The sequence below is a fragment of the Sebastes umbrosus genome, chromosome 4 (genome assembly GCF_015220745.1).
Source record: "Sebastes umbrosus isolate fSebUmb1 chromosome 4, fSebUmb1.pri, whole genome shotgun sequence".
Classification (NCBI taxonomy): Eukaryota; Metazoa; Chordata; class Actinopteri; order Perciformes; family Sebastidae; genus Sebastes; species Sebastes umbrosus.
The window spans coordinates 33,105,795-33,127,092 of record NC_051272.1 but is presented as its reverse complement, the minus strand read 5'-3'; the positions used below and the strand labels follow the sequence as shown (position 1 = coordinate 33,127,092).

Sequence of the window (21,298 nt, the reverse complement as noted above, 5' to 3'; positions counted from 1 at the left end):
AAAGATCACGAGTGGTTCTGATTTTATGACTCTGACACAGACCTGAGCAACACTTTACTCGAAGCATTTGAAACATGAATAACACTCCCATATATTTTAACCACGGTCCTTACAAACGGGGTTCATTAAATGTGTATTTAGTCATTAACAAGTGTGAAAGCACGCTGCGTACTAAAAATGCACTTTCAGTGATTTTATTAAAGTCCGGGTTAAGCAAAAACAAATGTGTTCTGAGTTTGTGACACCACAGAAAAATGTGTTAATAACCGCACCCAGCCAAATTTGAGCAATAAATATAAAATTTGGTTTTTGAAATCGTGAAAAAATAAGCAGTATTCTCTGTTACTTTTGCACAATGTTAACGTGCACAAGCATTTTCATTAGTGCTGCTTTAAGTTTTGGGTCGATTATTCCCTTTAATCATGCACGGACCTCAGGGCTCGCTCACGGCATTACAATCTTCTAGTTGGAGACCATTATATTATGCACTGTGTGATATTTTCCATTTTCTTAGGGAGAATATAAATTGACGATGACATCACAACAACAGAAATACAAGTGAGTCTGAATCCATGCCACTGATTGAAGTAACCTGGAACTGAACACCTGCATGACCCCGCCTCTTTCCTTCAGAGAGAGATGGGCAGAGAGAGATTCAGACAACTGTAGATTCAGCATTTTTTCACATTAAACTCTGTGAAATTACAGTTGAGTTCGACCAAAGCACACTTGGTGATCGTTGGAAAGAGTAACGATGACGGTTTAGGTGAGTTTTATTTTCAGTCCAGTTTGAATGAAGTGTTTCACGATGCTCCGCTACGTACAGCTGATCTCAACATAAACAAATTATTATTGACTGTGTTTGACAAGTCAAAATGTCTGATGTTGCCGAAAGGCATTCTGGGGTTGAGGGGAGAACAGAGAGTATTTCTTGGACCAGATGTTTCAGATTGATTATATAAGAAGAGTAACTGAGTGAGTTTTCCTTTTAAGTGGTTATGATTTCCAGATAGTTGCCCTGTGATGACGAAGTCAAAATATCACAATAAACTTCAAGTAAAGTGTTGGATTTCTTTAGCAGGTCACTGAGGTTCAGGCCTTGCTGATAGCATCATAAGTCTGACTCCCGGGTGGTGCTGACATCTATTCAGCCAACATCATGTGTAAATACGTAACAGCCAGGCTGGGAAGCACTCAGTAACATGGTAGGAACTGGTCCTGGTCCTGGTCCAGGTCCAGGTCCTGGGCTGGACACACTTTACTCTGGCTGCCTCCTTACTAGCAGCTTATGTTATCCATCATCATTCGCATGCTTATAGTTGTTCTCACAGCCTATCATAGTGCTTCGAGTTCCTGACGGTATGAAAGTTAAATACTGAAGGTTTTTATACATGATATGATGAGCCATACAAATACATCCATAACGTGGTTATGATTCTAGTCACATGAATATAAAGGTTCTTTCTCACTTCAGCTGAACACAAATATCTGACAACAAAGCTGGACTGAAAGAAAATGTAGCATGACTGGGTAATGAGTGATGATCGGCATGTGTGTGTCAGAGCCTAAATGTTGTTTTTTTTCTAATTAAATACTGATGTCGATACTTGGAAAAATTAATGATATTTGACGTGCCTATAATGTGCGTTGTTATTCTTATTTTACGGCAGTGTCCACAGCTGACTTTTAAACAGTGATCATGACAAAAGACCGACCGTTAAAGTCATCATCTGAGCCTGTCAAAAGAAATGAGAACAAGTTCGTTACTCGTTTGTTTATTGGAACATTTTGGTGTCGTTATATTTTCACCATAAATGTGTATTTCATATAAAAAATTGACCATAAATAACTGTGCCAAGCGTGTAGGTGCTGTACTTTTGTTACACGTGAAAAGGCCAATGTTTGAAACATCGTGCACCAGTGTATGTCGGGCCCTATTGTGTCATTGCGTGTGTGTGTGTGTGTGTGTGTGTGTGTGTGTGTATGTGTGTGTGGCGTTAACCCCTTGTTGTATAAAAGGCCTTGTAACCAAAGGTGTTTTCTCCGCTGTAGGCCACGTACAGAAAGCCGTCCTCGTCCTTCTCCTTATCGTACAGCTGGCCCATAGTCAGACTGCAACACACAGCAGAAACCAGAATCTCATTAGATCACACACACAGTCAAGTAGAATCGATTACACTACATTACCTATGTGGGTTTGTGAAGAAGAATGCCTCCAATAATGGTTGTTTTGTGCTGATGGACAGAATTTTGAAATCAGTTTCCCATGCTAAAACCTGCAGCGGTCCAAACGATGCAAATGTGTCACGAGAAATTGCAGCACAGAAATACCAAATAATTCATAAACAGCCGTGTTGGCTTATTGCAGATATATCCATAACAGTGTATTGGGTTTCCTTCCTCAGGCTCTGTGAACGCTCCAATAAAAGGGGGCGTTTACTGCATCATGTGACTCCACAAAATGTTGTGTTTTTGATCAGTGCAGAGTGCAGGTGTGGCTTCATCCTCTTTCACAGGGAGATTGATTACAGACACACTAAGAGGTCATATTGTTCTGCCCTTCAGTAACAAAGATGGACAGATAAACACATAGTATAGAATGGGAAAGTAAGACTAGCTAAACCCACTTTGGCATTTCTGTGATGCAGTTATTTTTCGGCCAACATATACACTCAGTTGCCAGATTACTAGGCACACCTACTCCGTCCTGCAGTAAATCCTCCCTTCAATAAGGTTCATATGTTCCGTTTTGGTTGAAACAGTTCAAGATGTGTTGATTCGACTCAGTGATCATTTTAGAGGTGGAGTTTGTGGTGCTGTTGATTCGTATTCTGTCATACATGCTTCAAGGTTAATTTATTGTCATTGACTTTTTTTCTCGTAAAGTTATGACTTTATTCTTGTAACATTACGACTTTTTTTTCTGGAAATAGTATGACTTTATTCTCATTAAATTACGACTTTTTCCTCGTAAAATTTTTTGACTTTATTTTCAAAATCTTAGATTTTTTTCCCCCCTCAATATAGCCCTAATACTCCGTCGTAATCTTCTCACCTGTAAAGCACTTTGAATTGCTGATGTGTATGAATTGTGCTGTTTTTACTTGACTTAACATATGGCGGCAAAAAGCGGTTACGAGGGGGCCCCGCCGCTTTCAGTACGTCATCGCGGGAGGATTTCCTTTCAGTCAAGGTCCAAACACAGACCCGTCACGGATTGGTCTGGACTCACGGAGTGAGGGGAAATTCTAGGTGGCTGAATGAGGAGGCGTGCATGGCTGTAATCCGCCAGTAAACAGAGTAGAAGATGAAGAGGTTGCGAAGCGGAAACTGAACAAGTTACCTTGTTAGCTTTCAGGAACTTGTTTCTATTGGGCAAGTTTTAATTGTTCTTTCATGTCAGCAAATATTGGCCAAGCTTCACAAGCATTTGCACGTTATGGGAGTATCCAGGAAGTCGCTGAGAGCCGAATCAGTCATGTGAGTTAAATGTTTGCTATGTCAGAACTTATTTGGTAAAGGCGTTTCCATACCCCATTAACGCATCAACTCTTTTATCAAATTTGACCTCTGCATTTAACCCATACTAAGGAGCAGTGAGTTGCTGTAAAGCACCCGGGGAGCAACTAGGGGTTCAGTGTCTCGCTCAAGGGCACTTCGACATGCAGACAGCAGGAACCGGGGATCAAACCGCCAACCTGGCAGTTAAACGACGACCACTCAACCCTCAGAAATACATGAAAACACTGCTTCTTCTTCCCCAATTACAACTGTAGAATGTAGTGTTGCTCTCACCTGGATTGGGGGACAGTTTTATCGACAAAGAGGAAGATGGCTTTCTCTGAAGGCAACTGGATGCGTTTCCTGATGATCCACATGAACTGGGCCACTGTGATGTCAGAGGGCACCAGGTACTTCCTCTTATCAATGTCCACTATCTGAGAGCCCGAAACTTTCTCCACTATCACCTAGAGCACACACATTAACAGAAAAAATGGGCTTTTAACACTGGGGCATGGTATGGGTTACATTCTCAGTATACTCTAATATGCAGATTCACGGTTTTGTGAATGTTAGTTTTTTGGAGTTCACTGCTGTATCAGAACCTTTATGGCCATTATAGGATGTGACAATATCAGTTTGTCAGACTCAGCTGAATCCAATGATGTATACAGCCAGGCCTTGTAAGGCGCATCTTCGCCAAGTGCATTTTTGAATCTGTCTTTCAGTGACCGGCTGCTTCAGCCGCGGTATGTGAAAGAGAGATACCACAGGTCCTTCTGCTGCTGGAACACTTTACATCAACATATAATAAAGGATCATCTTACTCAACAGGGAAAATATTATGCAAGATAAGCATATCTTTTGTTTTCAAGAACGGCAGAATGGTGCGTTGCTTTAAATGTTGCGGCCACAAGGAATTGTGGGATGTTATTATCTCCTTTCCTTTGGTAAAGGATGCTCCAATGTATCCTATGCTAAAGGAGATAATAAAGGAAGCATTGAAGCACCTTTACTCAGCATTTAGAGGATTCAAACAGCTCTTATCACGGCTACTGAGATACTTCCTGGTCATTTCACTCCGTTAGGAACCTTCCTGAGAGTAAAAAATACTTTTAGACCGCAGCCTAAGCCTTACTTGTCCTACAATGGCCACTGCAGCAACCTTGTTTATGTGCAGTCCTCCATAAAATGTCCGGAATGCTTAAAATTGCAATAATCATTTATTTGGCCACATGGTGGCAAATGTTCACTCCAACAAGCTGAATGTCACACAAACATTATTGTGGGTTTGTAAGAGCATAAGAGCTGAAAACATCTGCCTGCTGTGTCAAAAAAACAGCGTTGATGAGAGCGCTGGGACAAAATCAAAACGGTTAAGTTGTGGGCCTTAAATCCAAAACAATGAGCTGAAAGATGCTAAAAGGCTCTCCTAAGTGAGGGAAACAGTAGACTTGGGTGAAGATTTTCTGTGGGTTCATCACTACGAGTGACCCTTTCACATCACACATAGTTATTTGATCTATTGCTCATAGGGATGTTAATAATTAACCGTTTAACCGTTAACCGACATTACGAATTTGAACCGATTAATGCTATCGGTTAAACGGTTAAAGGTAATATTAAAAATGAATTAAAAAGCTGAGCAAAACTCAGAGGAGCGGCTTGTTACTTAAGCTGGTCCACCTTAACAGCCCACCTTAAGAAAGTCTGAGTCGGTGTTGCAGGATACAAGGCCTATGGAAAGGAGGCTGGGTCACGGGCGGACATGGGTCTTAGGGTATGGGGTATGACACATGCGCAGTGTAACTTAAGCTGCGGTCATGCGTTGCGATTGGCTCAATTTCGGCGAGTGCAGACCAGATTTGACAGGGCATGTGTTATACCCCCAAAGATATGACACGTGACCCAGCCTCCTTTCCGTAGGCCTTGGCAGGATAAAGGAAGTTGGTTTGGGTCTTGAGGAGTTGTAGCATTTATTCACCGACAAATAAAGTGTACACACACTGCTTCGTGCACGTTCACAGCTATAACTCCACCGATAATCCCACACTCACCGCCGCCACACACACAAACGGTTTGTCAAACACTAGCTAACATTACGCCAGGCAGACACACTGCTGACCACCTCGCAGCTAAACTAAATAATGTGGTGGAGACTAAAGTGGCTGCATGTGTTCGCGACAATACAAGCAGCATCGTGGCTGCTACTCTCCTGACGGCTGAACTGGAGACTCAGTTGTCTGTTGTGCTCATACACTGCAGCTGGCGCACCGCTGCATGCGACGCACTAATCTTGTTGGTTAACGGTTAATAATCGGTTAACGAGGGTCGGTTATCGGTTAACATTTTTTTCTAAATTAGCATCTCTAATTGCTCATATAATAACATTGAATTGTGCAGCTTTAAACAGTTGAAAACAGATTTTGGTGATTAGGTTAAAATGAATGTAAATGTTTTAGCAGTCGTAACTCGCTCTAGATTACGATCCCCACCGGTGTTGAACCCAGTGTCTTACGTAAGATCTAACAATGCAGTGAGCTCACACAATAGGAGAAACTTTTATTCTGTGTCCTGTTCCTCCCAGCATTCTTTACATTAAACAGATTCAGAATGCAAGACTTAGTTAAAGGGATTGAGTTTAACAGGCATTGTCATCCACACAAAAGGCTCTGGGTGTGTTTCCTAGAACCAGGCAGTTAAACACCTCTTGTTATCCACATCGTCCCTCTGTATGCACTCTGATCTGAGGTGTCAGTCTCAGGCTACCTCACAGGCTTTTCAGACGTGGGTGTGATTTAGTTTGCCAGTGTGAGATTGATTCAAGTCTACATATATACCCTTTTTCCACCAAAATTTGTGTTTATATGCAGGTTTTTTTTAAAGGGGCTGTTTGTAACTTTTTAAGCGTATAAATGTAGCGGGTCGGCACACATGCACGTTCGCATATGCGCGCTAGCGTGTGGCCGGAGCCTCGTCTCCGCTGCCTGCTCTCCTTCACTCAGACGGCGCGCGCGTCCTCGCTGTCTCGCTCCACCTCTAGACGTGAACGCGCGCTCACTCCACACTGCAGAAGAGTTAGTTTAGCTCTGAGAATATCTAGTGAATGCACAGGGGACGTTTGTGCAGAAATAAATGCTGCAGCTCCTCCAGACCAACAGAGGTTTCCCGTGTCTTGTGAAGTGACGGAGCTCTTCAGAGTTACGTTGTCTTCTCGTTACCGACCGGGTGCCGGTGTCTCCTCTGCTCTCTCCGGCTGCAGGTGGAGAGAGCAGGGAGACACGCTGCAGAGCCCCGCTGCTTCAGCCTGCACTTAGGCAGGAAAAGCCAATACTAGGATCAGATCTAAATCGTGTTCATGGAGAGACCTTCGTCTGGTCAGCTAACATTACTGCCAAGCAGCTGAAATATAGAGTGATATTGTGGTTTTAGCTGACGTGTGTCGCCTCACTGTTTTGAGCGACGCTCGTTCGGGTATATTTAGAGCGAGCAAGCGCGAGCCTGACGCTGACTTTCGTTGATTTCATGGCCACAGGTGTCGCTGTTAAGAAGCATTTCTGAAAGTTACAAATAGTCCCTTTAAATGGAGGAAAACCCGCTAAAAATAGGCGATAGCCTCCTTTCTGTTCTTTTCCCTGGTGTGTCACATTCATTGTCACAGATGCACAGGAAAACAGGGTTAGTGAACAATGTTACAGTGGTTACTTCTTTGTTATATCTGTTACTTATTCAGTTTCTCTTTCAAACTAGAGGTGATGTCTGGCGAATTCAAATTTGATTTTGAGATTCTGGGAAAGTCAGGGAACATCATGGAGCTTTATTAATAGGTTACTTATGGCAAGCTGTTTTAACATTTAATAGCTAGACAGGATATTCACTAGAGATATCTGCTAGTCAGAATGATGTTGTAGATATCTCTAACTAGAGTTACGGATAGTCAAAATGTAATTACAGATATCTAGAATTAGAGTTGTGACTAGGTGAAATGACGTTGCAGATATCTGTAATTACGTCGGGGGTGGATGGGACGGGAGGTGAAGCTATTCAAACATACTATGACTTTGCCATAGCTCACTCATGCTCTTCTTTCCCGCCTATATCTGTCATTCACACACCCAGTCACTCCTTATCTCTTGACTCTCCGTCCCTCACTCTATCTGTACCCTTAACCTCCCATTTCCACCGACAACAACACCACCTCCCCCTTTACTCACCGGTACTCTGTCAGGATATTTGTTGCGTATTTTGGCTGACTCCACACATCGGTGCTCTGAGGGAGAGACAGGAAACAAACAGGAAGTCAGGATTAAAGGGATGAGTGAGGCCTCTTGGGAGCCTCCTCTAGTGCCTTACTGCCAAATACAGCCAAGCCTGCATTTTAGTGCTCCATATGCAAGAAGCACGGCATAAAGGCCAGCAGCAGCCTGAACAGACAGAGGGGTGGATGCTTTGTACAGGATGCAACTATACACCAAGTCAAAGTGTGATTATCTTCATAAATTGTAATAGTGATCCTAATCTAATAGTCATGACTGTTTAGTTTAAGTGATGAATCAAAACAACAGTCTTTATTAAACATTTTAGTGCTTATCATTATCAAAGAGTGATAGTGCATCTATTTCCAGTAGGCCTATGCATGGTGAGCAGGACCAGATATAGAGCAGGCAGACACTGAACAGAGGCCAGAGAGGGGAGGGTGAGGTGATTGGTGATAAGATGCAGTGGATCCATTTAGGTTCAACACTTTGCACGCTTTCATTAGCCCAGATAAGAGGCCTACTTTCGGAAACATCTCTACAAAACCGGCAACAGCGTTTCTCTAAAAAGGAGAGTGGAGAGGTTATCTGAAGAGAATATGAACACAGAGGCTTAAAGGAGCTAAGTGACAGAAATGTAACTTATGGAGCTGCAAAACAAACCTACCCCAGCTATCTATGGAGAGAACGTTACACCAAACTCAATTCAGAATTCTAGTAAATGAATATCCCCCCTGAAACCTTAAAATGTTTATGTAAGTGGAACATGTAACAAGCTCTGGAACAAATGTTAAGATAACACTCTTAAATGTGGTATCCATGTAGGGTGAAGTAGCCTAATGTGGGAATTTTTTTGCATTTCAGACTTCTGGACTATATTGTGATATGAAGCCGATACATTAAATCCACACCCAGTACCACTCCCAAATCTCCAGGATCTGTCCTAATTAAACCAACAAAGGAAATGCAAATATCACACTCATAAAATAAATGTTAGACATATTAATACTCTAAGTGCCAAGTTGTCTCAAACAAATTATTATTTCCTAATGTGGGACAGTCATTCCAAAATGTGGGACACTGAAAAGTCTGTTAAAAGACACTCTGTTAAAAGGCTTAAATGACCTGAAGTAATGTAGGAAACACTAACAATGTTATTGCTATAGTTGCTATAGTTATTGTTATAGTTTTAAGTATTTAGTCATATCAAAAAGACATTAAATAGCCTATATTATGATATCTGTTATGCAAAGAAGGCCTAATTAAATGCACAGCTAAAAATGTGCTGTGAATTGCAAAGTTCAAATGTTAAATCATGTTTTCATTTCAGTATACAGGAAACACATCCAACCGTAACAGGCAGAGGGCCTGTTAGAAGCCAACACATCAAACCTTGAGGCAACAACATTAAACCTTAACCTGCATAAAACTATTGCTTACCACACACTGCATTATGGGTAATTATTGAGTAACCTGTAATGCATAGGATTAAAAACAACAACCTGCAGAAATTAGAAAAAAAAAACTCAACTCAACTTTAACAGAGATGCAGCCACCTCCAGTTATGGGATATAATTTGCACTTCACCTTAAATATCTTAATAATGCATTAGAAGACTAAAACCATATAAATAACCATTATTATTGCACAATTCATGCCGTCCCACATTAGGCAAATCATCCTGTCCCACTTTTCGAAACCATATTTCCTAAAGTGGGACAATGGAAAATTTGATTGAAATAAAAACTAGCAGGATTGTTTTATTTATAAGAAATTTATACCCTTAACGTTATTTTTGTCCAAACACTATGTCATTGACCTTTGGGTGGTCTTCACACAGAGGGCTTCCTGTTTGATGATCGTTACAAACTAATCTATGATTGGACATTGGAGATGTCATGTGATTCTGATCACTTGACACCACAGCTTGTGTTAACCAATACTTTTATTGACTTTTATTTGTTTGAGGAAGACCTACATCCACTGGAGCTTATAGGTGTCCCACATTAGGCAGTGTCCCACATTAGGGCAACTCATCCTAAATGAATTGAGATAACATTCTTAAATGTGGTATCTATGTAGTAGCATACAGTCACTACTAATTTCAATCAAATGTCTTGCTCTTTTTTATTTGTGTTGCTAAAAAAAAAGTCTCTGTCTTTTGTCAGCAGAATGTCTCGGAGGGCGGTACCCAGCAGTCTGCAGCAATGCAAAAAGTTACTGTTCAAAGTGCTTCTTGGCATTATTATTATTTTTTTGCCTTATTAACTATAACGTTACTACACTGAGACATGTTCTACCAATTTAAGAAAGGCCACATTGAATTGTCAGATGCTTAAATGGAATCTGGTAATGAGATGATGTCTCCATGCATAAAGAAAGACACGTCTTAGGGGGCCAAACAGCTGACTAATAGGATGTATCAGTGATGTTAAAGGTGAACCCGATGCAGACAGCGGTCATCTGACTTGCAGGATGTTAGCATGTGTTGCTATAGTCATGCATCATCAGCCATTAAGGATCATTCATCTGCGGGGTGCTGTGACAGGCATGCATCTCTGCACCTATATGTGGAATGACATGGCAAAACCAGAGAGAGAGCAAAGCAGAAAGGAGGGCGCATGACATGACAAGAGCAGCTCTCGTTTCATAACAATCCAAACCCCGTTACCGAGGGAATGGTCCTCTTTAAACATCCATTTCATCTTTGCTGGATCCTCCCGCACTGAGGCGTGATGGCAGAGTCGAAGAGCAGGCTTTAGATCAGCGGATGATGTCGGTGTAATGTCCCAAAATCAAGACAAAAGCGATCAAAACAAAACGTCAACAATGTCTCTCTCTGCCCGAAGCTTCCTACTGTCCGTCTCTAGCTGGGAGGTGACGTCACTGTCTGACAGAGTGGGTGGTGATACTGATGCTACCTTCAGGTTCTCTCGGAAACAATCGATACATCAATTGAGCCCCAATAAACAATGCAGACTAGTATTGCCAGGCTACGGTAGGGAGCCCCCCTATACCCCCTAGGAGAATTTTTATTATCTCATACCCTCGAGTTAGTAACTCGTTCCCTCGAGTTAGGTATCTCGTTACGAGTAACGAGTTACTAACTCGAGGGAACGAGTTACTAACTCGATGGAACGATATACCTAACTCGTGGGAACGATATTCCTAACTCGAGGGAACGAGTTACTTACTCGAGGGAACGAGATACCTAACTCGTGGGAACGATATACCTAACTCGAGGGAACGAGTTACTAACTTGAGGGAACAAGATACCTAACTCGAGGGAACGAGTTACTAACTCGTGGGAACGAGTGACTTACTCGAGGGAACGAGTTACTAACTTGAGGGAACGAGTTACTAACTCGAGGGAACGAGATACCTAACTTGAGGGAACGAGTTACTAACTTGAGGGAACGAGTTACTAACTCGTGGGAACGAGTTACTAACTCGAGGGAACGAGATACCTAACTCGAGGGAACGAGTGACTTACTCGAGGGAACGAGTGACTTACTCGAGGGAACGAGTGACTTACTCGAATGAACGAGATACTAACTCGATGGAACGATATACCTAACTCGAGGGAAGGAGTTACTAACTCGAGGGAACAAGATACCTAACTCGAGGGAACGAGTGACTTACTCGAGGGAACGAGTTACTAACTCGAGGGAACAAGTTACTAACTCGAATGAACGAGATACTAACTCGAGGGAACGATATACCTAACTCGAGGGAAGGAGTTACTAACTCGAGGGAACGAGATACCTAACTCGAGGGAACGAGTGACTTACTTGAGGGAACGAGTTACTAACTCGAGGGAACGAGTTACTAACTTGAGGGAACGAGTTACTAACTTGAGGGAACGAGTTACTAACTCGTGGGAACGAGTTACTAACTCGAGGGAACGAGATACCTAACTTGAGGGAACGAGTGACTTACTCGAGGGAACGAGTTACTAACTTGAGGGAACGAGTTACTAACTTGAGGGAACGAGTTACTAACTCGAGGGAACGAGTTACTAACTTGAATGAACGAGATACTAACTCGTGGGAACGAGTTACTAACTCGAGGGAACGAGATACCTAACTCGAGGGAACGAGTTACTAACTTGAATGAACGAGATACTAACTCGAGGGAACGAGATACCTAACTCGAGGGAACGAGTGACTTACTCGAGGGAACGAGTTACTAACTCGAGGGAACGAGTTACTAACTCGAATGAACGAGATACTAACTCGAGGGAACGATATACCTAACTCGAGGGAAGGAGTTACTAACTCGAGGGAACGATATACCTAACTCGAGGGAAGGAGTTACTAACTCGAGGGAACGAGATACCTAACTCGAGGGAACGAGTGACTTACTCGAGGGAACGAGATACTAACTCAAGGGAACGAGATACAAACGCGAGGGAACAAGATAATAAAAAAAATCTCCTAGGTGGTCTAGGGGGTCTCCGTACCAGGCAGTGGTGGAAGAAGTACTCGGATCTTTTATTGAAGTAAAAGTATTGATTCCAAAGAGTAGAAACACTCTGTTACAAGTAAAAGTATACTTAAAAGATGTGTGACAGGGCTATCAAAGGGGATAACCATGCGTGAACTCTCCCTAATCCGAATAACAAAAGGTTTCCCTTCTCGTCCTCATTGTACCGACAGAACCTGAATGCAGCATGACCCCACCAGCAGCAGCAGCCATGGTAACCATGAGACGCTAAGCTAAGCTGAAACATGGCGCGGTGTATAGCACTACACTAGCCAGGGGGCTAACCTAAATAACACGCGTTCTATTGCTTTACGAGGGTTAAGCTGTGTTTGTTTGTTAGTTTGTCGTCTGTGAGCGGTTACTCCCGTTAGTCCTCCGGGCTCATCCACTCAGTTAACGGAGCATCTATGCTAGCTGGAACACTGACTAGCTAGCTAGCCGGCTGACTGGATGATACACAACACTGGTGGTTACCAACGCTGTTTACATCCTCCCCTATGGCTTTCTATGAAGTCTACTCTCATCCGGCTCTGATTCGGTACAAAACGAGTGTCTGCACTAAAGCCACTGTGTTTCTGGTTGTTGTTTTGTGCCTTACCTACATCTCACCTCTGCTTGTCGCCTACAGGAGCCAAGGTACAGTCACTCACTCTAATGTCCTCTTAAGATAAGATAAGATATTCCTTTATTAGTCCCGCAGTGGGGACATTTGCAGTGTCCAGAAGCAAAGGGGATAGTGTAAAAAAACAAGATGCATCAGCTAACACAGTAAAAAAAAAAAAAGAGCTAAACAAAGTGTAACACAATATGAACCATTTAAATAGAAGGAAGTATAAAAAGAGGAGCAGTTTATACAGTATTGACAATAAACAGACTATTAACAAAATTGCACAAGTGGAAAATGATATTGCACAGTGAGAATGAATGAATGAAATTCCACCTGAAAATATCAGGTTATGTCAGTGTTTTGGTGTGTAAGTGTAAGTGGTCTACTGGGAGCAGTGCTGGTTGTGGTCTACTGGGAGCAGTGCTGGTTGTGGAGTCTGACAGCTGACCGCTGCTTCTAAATGAGAAACTTTATACATGTAATTTTTTTAGTATACATGCTGGCTCACTGTTAAAAGCTAATGTTATTTTAGGTTTCTGGATCAAAAGGAGCACGTATGAGGAACAACCGGTTGTGAGGTTCCAGTACCAGACTGTGCTGGTGGCAGCAACCAGTACTCAGGGAGACTATGTGGCCTGGAGCACCTTCCCCCATCTTAACAACATGCTGGGGGCCAACCTCCGGATCCCTGCTATCTCTGTAAGAACAGATTCACCACAGTTCCCTCAAATGTACAAGTGTCCCCTGCCCCTGTCGCTTGTGCCTGCATTGGCTTGCCTGTATTCACTTAATAATCATGTCTAATATTACTGTTTTAAAGCTTCAGTAGGCAGAACGTTTTTTGGCATCATTGGGCAAAAATTCCATAATAACCTTTCAGCATATTGTAATTCAAGTGTTCTGAGAGAAAACTAGACTGCTGCTCCTCCTCATGGCTCTGTTTTCAGGCTTTAAAAAAATCTAGCCCGTGACAGGAGAATTTGACCAATCACAGGTCATTTCAGAGAGAGAGAGCGTTCCTATTGGCTGTGCTCCGGCTGGTGGGCGGTGCTTGGTATTTCCTCACCAGATCTCAACATGGCTGCCGGGTCACAAACTTTCTCATTTTAAAGCTAAACAGTACACTACAAACAGTACACTACAAGATGATTCTGAGAACATTTGAGGAGAGAAATAGACATTACAGTAACAGAATATTGATTCATATTTGATCGGCGCTGCCTAGTTTGACCGTTTGGTCAGAGTTCGCGAGTGATTGACAGCTGCTCAGAGACGGCAGTCTCCAGATCAGCTCTGACTGCTTGTTTTCCTCCAGTCTGTGAAATCTTGCAGATGCCATTAGGAGCACCGTAGGACACAGAGGAACATGATTTTTTTCAGATTACCTGTCTCGTGCACTACTGTCAGGATATAGTGACCGTTTCATAAAATAACTTTTTTTTAATCATGTTTGCTCCGGTTCTACCCACTGAAGCTTTAACACTGTCAAACATAGAATCGCAGAAGAGACTTGTCATTTTGATTAATAGTAGAGTGGATTTGAGAAACTAGCTATCAGACTAGCAAACTACTATACAGTATGTTTTTTCTTTTCTGTGTGGTGGTGAACACCTTCTCCAGGTGAGAGAAGAGGACCAGAACCAGGATGGGAAGATGGACCTCCTGATTTTTCAACTGCAGCTACCTCTACAACCCGAGGAACAGGTGTACAGTGTCCAACTGCTGCTCACCTTCAGCTACAAGCTCTTTGTACGTATTCCACTGCAGTACCTAGTCTCACAGTATATACATGTAACACAAGATGCTTCACCAACCTCAACATCAACCTGATGGCAGGACGTAATGAAAATCAATCTCTTAACTCTGACAAGAGCTTGTTATAGCTAATATAATTTTATAATTTTCAACAAGTTACAATAACATTCATTCATTTTGAATGGAATATTTTTTGTTACCAAAAACTGATTTTAGGATTAGTTTTAGTAATTTATCCCCCCCTCCCTCCAGTGTCCTTGGGCAAGGCAGTGAACCCCTTACAGCTCGGGGGCCGCCTGACCATCACTCTAACACAGTGGGCAACTTCCGGGTCTGAAAAGTGAAGTCAGCAGGGGGCGACTCCTCTGGTTGCAAAAAGAAGTCTGATTGTATAGAAGTCTATGAGAAAGTGAGCCTACTTCTCACTTGATTTATTACCTCAGTAAACATTGTAAACAAGAGTTTATGGTCTCAATCGCTAGTTTCAAGTCTTCTTCAATACAGCATGATGTTCATTTAGTAAATTATGGTCCCATTTAGAGTCAAATAGACCATAAAGCAGGGGATGCTTTAGGGCGTGGCTACGTTGTGATTGACAGGTCGCTACCACAGCGTTGTCTGATCTGGGAATTATTTGTGCTTTCGTCTAACAACTTTAACCCTTTCACAGTGTGTTTTTAGTTCATGAAAGTTAATTGTAACATTTTGGTCACCTAAAAATATCTTATTCAGCATTCGGTTGTACTTAACTCCACCCTCTCGTGTCACTTCTGGTTGCAAAAAAACCAAGATGGCAACAGCCAAAATGCCGAACTCAAGGCTTCAAAGCTGTAGTCCACAAACCAATAGGCGACGCCACGGTGACTACGTGCACTTCTTATATACAGTCTATGCTCTCAAATTTCTCCAACTGCATGTCTATGGGTCCTGTGTGTCTGTATTTTCGGGCCTTTGTGTGTTTGTAAGATAACAAGGAAAAATTCTTCTTCTTCTTCTTCTTCCTCATTACTATTTAGTAACTCTTCTTCTGTCCCCAGAGCTTTAGAATATAGCACACTGATGCAGTAGCTATTACACTCAATGAGCCACAGATCCTTTCCTGAGTGTAAAGCATATTAATTCTTTGTGTTTTTCCAGCGGATGTCCACGGTGGTGATGCAGAGCCTGGCTTATGTACAGCACTCTTCTTCTGTCCCCGGAGCTAAGCTGTTCATCAGCGGAGACTTGAAGCTGCTGCAGAGGACACCCCTGCCTCACCGGGGACTGTACAACATTTACAATGTGAGAGGCCTTTCTCTTGTTTTCTCCTCTTACTTTTTTCACCAAGACAAATTCAAGTATAGCAGACTTCGCCGCCCGTGAATGACATGGGAAAATATTTGGACACACCATGAGACTCTACAGGTCACGTTGTCCAAGGCTTGAGCAGAGCACTCTGCAGTAAGATGAAGCAGTGATAGGATGGATGAGATGAAATGGGAGGTACATGTTAGTGAAGAGAGGTAGAGACGGGACTACAGTAAACGGTGCAAATATAGTCTTGACATAACATCCACAGCACTTGATAATGTTACATTAACTTACCTTTTTTAAATGTCCATAAATCAGCAACATCATACAACATTACTGACAGAGAGAGAATGTTACCGACTACAACATGCTTCTTATTAATGGTAGTGCAACAGGTCAAGTGGCTGAATCAACTTCTGGAGAGAAAATGTTGGGGCGTTGGAGTTTTACTAGACAGCAGCTACAGTGTGTGATTCTGTCACTGAATAAGCATTAAAACAGAATTTGATTTATTGATTGCTGTCAGGATGTAACAAATAATACTTCTAAAATAAATTGCCTAACCTAGCTTTAAGGTGTTTGTCTTTTTCCTCTATTGATGCCAAGGTGTCAGTGATCGATGGCTCCAGCCCCTTTGCGAGTGCGTATGACCTTGACAACATACTTAGGAGCTACCAAAACAGAAACTGTAAGTTGACAAAGCTTCTTATTTTGTTTGCTTTTATTACTGCTGAATATACTGTGTATATATGCTGTGTATTACTGCTAATCCCAGAATCAACACAAGCTGAAACAACACCTTTGAGCAGGATTTAAACCTTGCTTATTAATTCCACTGCATTACATGTGCATTTTGATTTATGACAACTCTCACTTTTCTCTCTCTGTCTTTTTGTCCCTTTCTTTTTCTACCATAGTGACCACAGTGCTGTCCTGTCCCATGCCAGTCTGGACTGTGGGACGAGCTGCTGGCTCTCCCTTCCAGCTTAATGCTGAGATCCGGTACCCTATGGAGGTCATTAGATATCCTTTAATAAATGCAAGTTTTTATATATCTTCTACTGTATGCTATCTACACTTAACTTTAAATCCCCCCAATTTAGCACTTACTATAAGTAATATAAACATTTAATAAATGGTGTATAACACACTGCACACCACACACAATGTAGTTGTATAAGGACATTTTTAAGTGTTTATTAATGTACAGTATTTGTCAATAAGTATAACATCTCCTATGAATACAAATGTTATATTATTACAACAGTGTTTTACTATATTGTCATTCATTATCAGTTTGCACACCAGCCTCCACTTCTGGCTGCCCACAGGAGGAGTTATAGTTTTTGACTAATACATTAATAAAGACTGGTATCTGCATACTACTACATTATAGTGGGTTGTAAAGCATTTATTAAATGTTTATTAACATGGTTCCTGAGGGCTTGCTTCGAAGCTTCGACCGTTGCCATGGTATTCAAACTCCAAATCACTATTCGAATGCTTTGTTTTTAATTGTTTTTAATATATATATATATATACTGGAAAAACAAAGTCCGGAAACTTGTGTTTGGTGGATTATTTCTCTGTTGTTACAATGCTAATGGTCATTGTATTTTACATCGTTGAAAAGCCTGTTTATTTACCTTCGCAATGATGTCCAACTTGTAAGGATCATGCATTTGTGAGATGAGCAGCACAGCTGATTATGTGGGTAGCGCCCAAGAAAAATTTGCTAAAATGCTCTGCCAATGGTAAACAGTGTATTCTCACAAGGCTACCAGGAAGCCTGCAATGACTGCCCTTCACCGTCAGGCCCGTTTGCGCTGGTGTCGACAACACAGACAATGGAACCTGAACATGTGGGGGAATGTCATGTTCAGTGATGAGTCTAGGTTCTGTCTACCAAAGTTGGATGGCAGGGTCAAAGTATGGAGACGACACAGAGAACGCTATGCTGATTGTTGCACCGATAGAGTAACAGCTTTTGGTGGGGGCAGTGTCATGGTGTGGAGCGGCATCTCACTGGTAAAACAAGGCTTGTCATCATTGAAGGCCATCTCAATATCTGAGATATCGGGATGAGATTCTGCAGCCAGTGTTGATCCCATATCTCCACAATCTGGGACCTAACTTCATCCTCCAAGATGACAACGCTCGCCCCCACAGAGCCAGGGTTATCACAGACTACCTCCACAATGTGGGAGTAGAGAGAATGGAACGGCCTGCCAAGAGTCCAGACCTCAACCCAATTCAACACTTGTAGGATCAGCTTGGGCGTGCTGTATGTGTTAGAGTGACCAACACAACTACGCTGGCTGACCTGCAATGAAACCTGGTTGAGGAATGGAACGCCATCCCACAGCAACGTGTGACCAGGTTGGTGACCAGCATGAGGAGGAGGTGCCAGGCTGTTGTGGCTGCGTATGGATCTTCCACCGCTACTGAGGCTCCTGACGGTGTATTCAATCAATCAATATGTCTTGTTTGTTCCTTGTTACTGATAGAGAGTTCAATCATCCAATCCACCAAACAACTCAAAACAAGAGTCAACACCAACAGGAGAATACACTGTTTACCATTGGCAGAGCATTTTGGCAAATTTTTCTTGGGCGCTCCCCACATAATCAGCTGTGCTGCTCATCCCACAAATGCATGATCCTTACAAGTTGGACATCATTGCGAAGGTAAATAAACAGGCTTTCCAACGATGAAAAATACAATGACCATTAGCATTGTAACAACAGAGAAATAATCCACCAAACACAAGTTTCTGAACTTTGTTTTTCCAGTTTATATACATATATAAAGTATTTAATAATGTATAAATCCCAAAATAGCCCATGAAATAAGGAATTATCCCACAACATTATTCAACATAGTTATTATTAGTTATTCTCAGACGGATATCGCTGTTCGTTGTGTGTCAAGGTGTGTGTGTAAAGTAGTGCGACAGCGGCACTGTAACAGGCACTGAAACGGGGGCGATAGAGACAGACAGACAGACAGACAGACAGAAGAACATGTCAGCCTGCTGCGCTGCACCGCTCAGCGCCGCGCCGCGAAGCTTCGAATACCTTTGAATATTTCTCACCGAATCTTCGAAGCCCCAAAAATGGTCCGGTATGACACAAGTGTGGTAAGGCTAAGCAGTGAGACAGCAGGTCTAACCACTGAAGCACTAATAGTGTCTTTTGAAGTGTAAGAGTTGAACTTAGTTATGCAATCGCTGGAAGCTTTTGAAATTTTATTTTCAAGTTTAAGCCCTGTAAGCAGGTGAATTATCATTGGCTATGTAAGCACTACAAGTAGTTGAACAAACACTAGAAAAATTAAGCACTGAAAGCAGTTGAACTGTTAGTTGAAACCATAAACTGGATATATATAGATGGATGACATGTTTTGCATATTAGTACGTGTGAGCGTGCCCCACTGGCTAGCTCATGGCTGCTCTGCACTGTGCTCATACAGCGGGTACAGCTGATAACGCCGTTCCGTCGTCTCAGGTTAACACTGTTGGCTCTGTCAGCATTGTTGCCGCTAGCACTGTTAACTCTGTTAATTGAGAGCCGCCGGCTCAGCCGTTGCCATGTTGAGAGCCGTGGGGAGGCAATCCCTCTGCTCTGAATATTGAATTTAGCACCTTTAATAGATAAACAAGTAAACAGCAGTCGTGGGCATATATATGGGATGCTTCAAGTGTGGCTAGGTCATAGTATTGCTAGTATTGTTATTAACAGGTTTGTTCTATACTGTGAAGTTTTCCTCATTCTTTTTGCCTTAACCGTCTCCTCCCACCTATCGTCCTGGCTTCTGGGAAACCATCAAATTTGCCTGGATTCAATACGTCAGTGTCCTCCTCATCTTCCTCTGGGTCTTTGAACGCATCCAGAAATTTGTTTTCCAGAACCAGGTTCTAACCACCGTACCCATACAAGTGGGAAAACCTCACCTGTCATGATGCAGTGGTAGTGCTCTAACTTCCAGGTATACAAGAACAGACAATATGACATGTCTCACAATGACTCACCAGCACTGACACTCTGAAATGTAATACCAATTCAATAACTGTTTGAGTTTTAGAGAATAGCCATTAAGTCCGTTTTGTAATTACATTATGACATACTGTACATAAACATCAAATTCTTCCTTTTATCACTTTAAGATTTATCCTTCTGGTTTGTGCTCATCACTTAACAAGTAATTAGCAAAGAACCTCCCAAAAACTTGCTGTATTCCTTTAATAATTTGGCTGTATTTTATACAAACATGCGCAAATTCATTTATTTTTTAACCTTTTCCTGGACAGGTTACTATGCAGGCCCTCCACAGGAAGTACATTAGTTCTTGCCCCAGTAAATACATTTCTTCTTCTTCTTTTTTGAAACAATGGACATTTATAGAAGTTATAAATAAATTTTCTATATTTTTACTATTTGTATGTTTATGACAATTTGTGACAGTAATTAAAGAACTTCTTTGTTGATGTGCTCATTCATTTTTCTATTGTGCATAGCTTTAGGTGATGGATAATAAACCATTTGTACATTTTGTTCATCGTCTCTTCAACCGTAATGTTTTAATTTTTCTTTCAACCTTGCTTCATTTTTTGGAGATTCATTTGTAAGTAACAGCAGGGGAAATGGTTTCACTACTCCTATTTAACACTACAAATGATGGTGCTAAGTCCTTTCTTAATTGTTAATATGTGACTGATTGAGTTTCCACTATACCATTCTGCCAGCAGAATACACCTGGCCATAAAAACGGACTAATCCTTGACTGAGACCTTGAAAAGATGTTTTTCTAGTTGACTAATATATAGGATTGAGGTTATGAAGTCACACACAAGCACTGTATTGATCACAACTGAAAGAAAAACATGACACACAACTGCGTCCTCTATAATCTGCTTTATTCCTATTTAATGGTGAAAGAAATGTCCTGTGCTTTGTGGTAGGATAATCTGCAGTATTTCAGAGGCAAGAGTTTGTTGTTGTAGTCATGTTTTTCATTTTCCCTCTGACTCACTGTCCCAGGAGATGTTTGCTAGTATATGTTCATGCCCATGATTAGTGTGTTGGGTTTTTGTGTGTGTGTGTAGTCTTGGACCGGTGCCACTGTATTAGCTCATTTAAGCCACCCTGTCCACAGACAGTTTAATAAGAGTCACACCCTGTTTGCTCAGCTACAGAACCTAAAGACCTCATCTGCTCTTACGACGTTTAAGCCATTTTACAGCTACCGTCATGTAGATGGATACAGTCTAAGTGCAGATGTTGGACTATTGGGTATTTAAAACAAGAATAAGCAAAAAGGAGATGAATCATTTTTGTGTATTTATTGTCATATCCGTTGGTGCTTGAGGTGTTTTTTGAAAGTGTCCAGGGATGAAGCATTTCTG

The 21,298-nt window shown here is 41.8% G+C and overlaps 2 protein-coding genes across 4 annotated transcripts; one reads left to right on the top strand and one right to left on the bottom strand.

The window, feature by feature from the left end:
* Positions 1–1,875: 1,875 nt before the first annotated feature.
* Positions 1,876–10,616, bottom strand: gabarapl2 (GABA(A) receptor-associated protein like 2). The gene is made up of 4 exons (XM_037767417.1): positions 10,429–10,616; positions 7,716–7,771; positions 3,796–3,968; positions 1,876–2,112 (listed from the first exon to the last, which is right to left on the bottom strand). Exons 1-4 carry the CDS (start codon positions 10,460–10,462, stop codon positions 1,998–2,000), a joined length of 378 nt encoding a protein of 125 aa, XP_037623345.1. The 5' UTR covers positions 10,463–10,616; the 3' UTR covers positions 1,876–1,997.
* Positions 10,617–12,435: 1,819 nt separating this feature from the next.
* On the top strand, positions 12,436–20,447 carry tmem231 (transmembrane protein 231). Of its 3 annotated transcripts, none has more exons than XM_037767416.1 (8): positions 12,436–12,780; positions 12,871–12,878; positions 13,382–13,548; positions 14,470–14,598; positions 15,742–15,885; positions 16,501–16,582; positions 16,812–16,917; positions 19,693–20,447. In XM_037767416.1, the coding sequence occupies exons 1-8, from the start codon at positions 12,740–12,742 to the stop codon at positions 19,853–19,855; spliced, it is 840 nt and encodes a 279-aa protein (XP_037623344.1). In that variant the 5' UTR covers positions 12,436–12,739; the 3' UTR covers positions 19,856–20,447. The 3 variants fall into 3 exon arrangements, with proteins under 3 accessions (XP_037623344.1, XP_037623341.1, XP_037623342.1); XM_037767414.1 differs by having other exon boundaries at positions 12,439–12,878; positions 19,693–19,881; positions 20,204–20,380; XM_037767413.1 differs by having other exon boundaries at positions 12,438–12,878; positions 19,693–20,445.
* The last annotated feature ends 851 nt before the right edge of the window (positions 20,448–21,298 follow it).

Excerpts from the sequence above, each read along its gene's own strand:
- gabarapl2 (XM_037767417.1), bottom strand. The coding sequence starts at position 10,462 with ATGAAATGGATGTTTAAAGAGGACCATTCCCTCG. Across the intron at positions 3,969-7,715 it reads AATATCCTGACAGAGTACCG|GTGATAGTGGAGAAAGTTTC; the intron begins GTGAGTAAAGGG and ends TGTGTGCTCTAG. Across the intron at positions 2,113-3,795 it reads AAAACTGTCCCCCAATCCAG|TCTGACTATGGGCCAGCTGT; the intron begins GTGAGAGCAACA and ends TGTGTGTTGCAG.
- tmem231 (XM_037767413.1), top strand. The coding sequence starts at position 12,740 with ATGGCTTTCTATGAAGTCTACTCTCATCCGGCTCTGATTCGGTACAAA. Across the intron at positions 12,879-13,381 it reads TGTCGCCTACAGGAGCCAAG|GTTTCTGGATCAAAAGGAGC; the intron begins GTACAGTCACTC and ends ATGTTATTTTAG. Across the intron at positions 14,599-15,741 it reads CCTTCAGCTACAAGCTCTTT|CGGATGTCCACGGTGGTGAT; the intron begins GTACGTATTCCA and ends GTGTTTTTCCAG.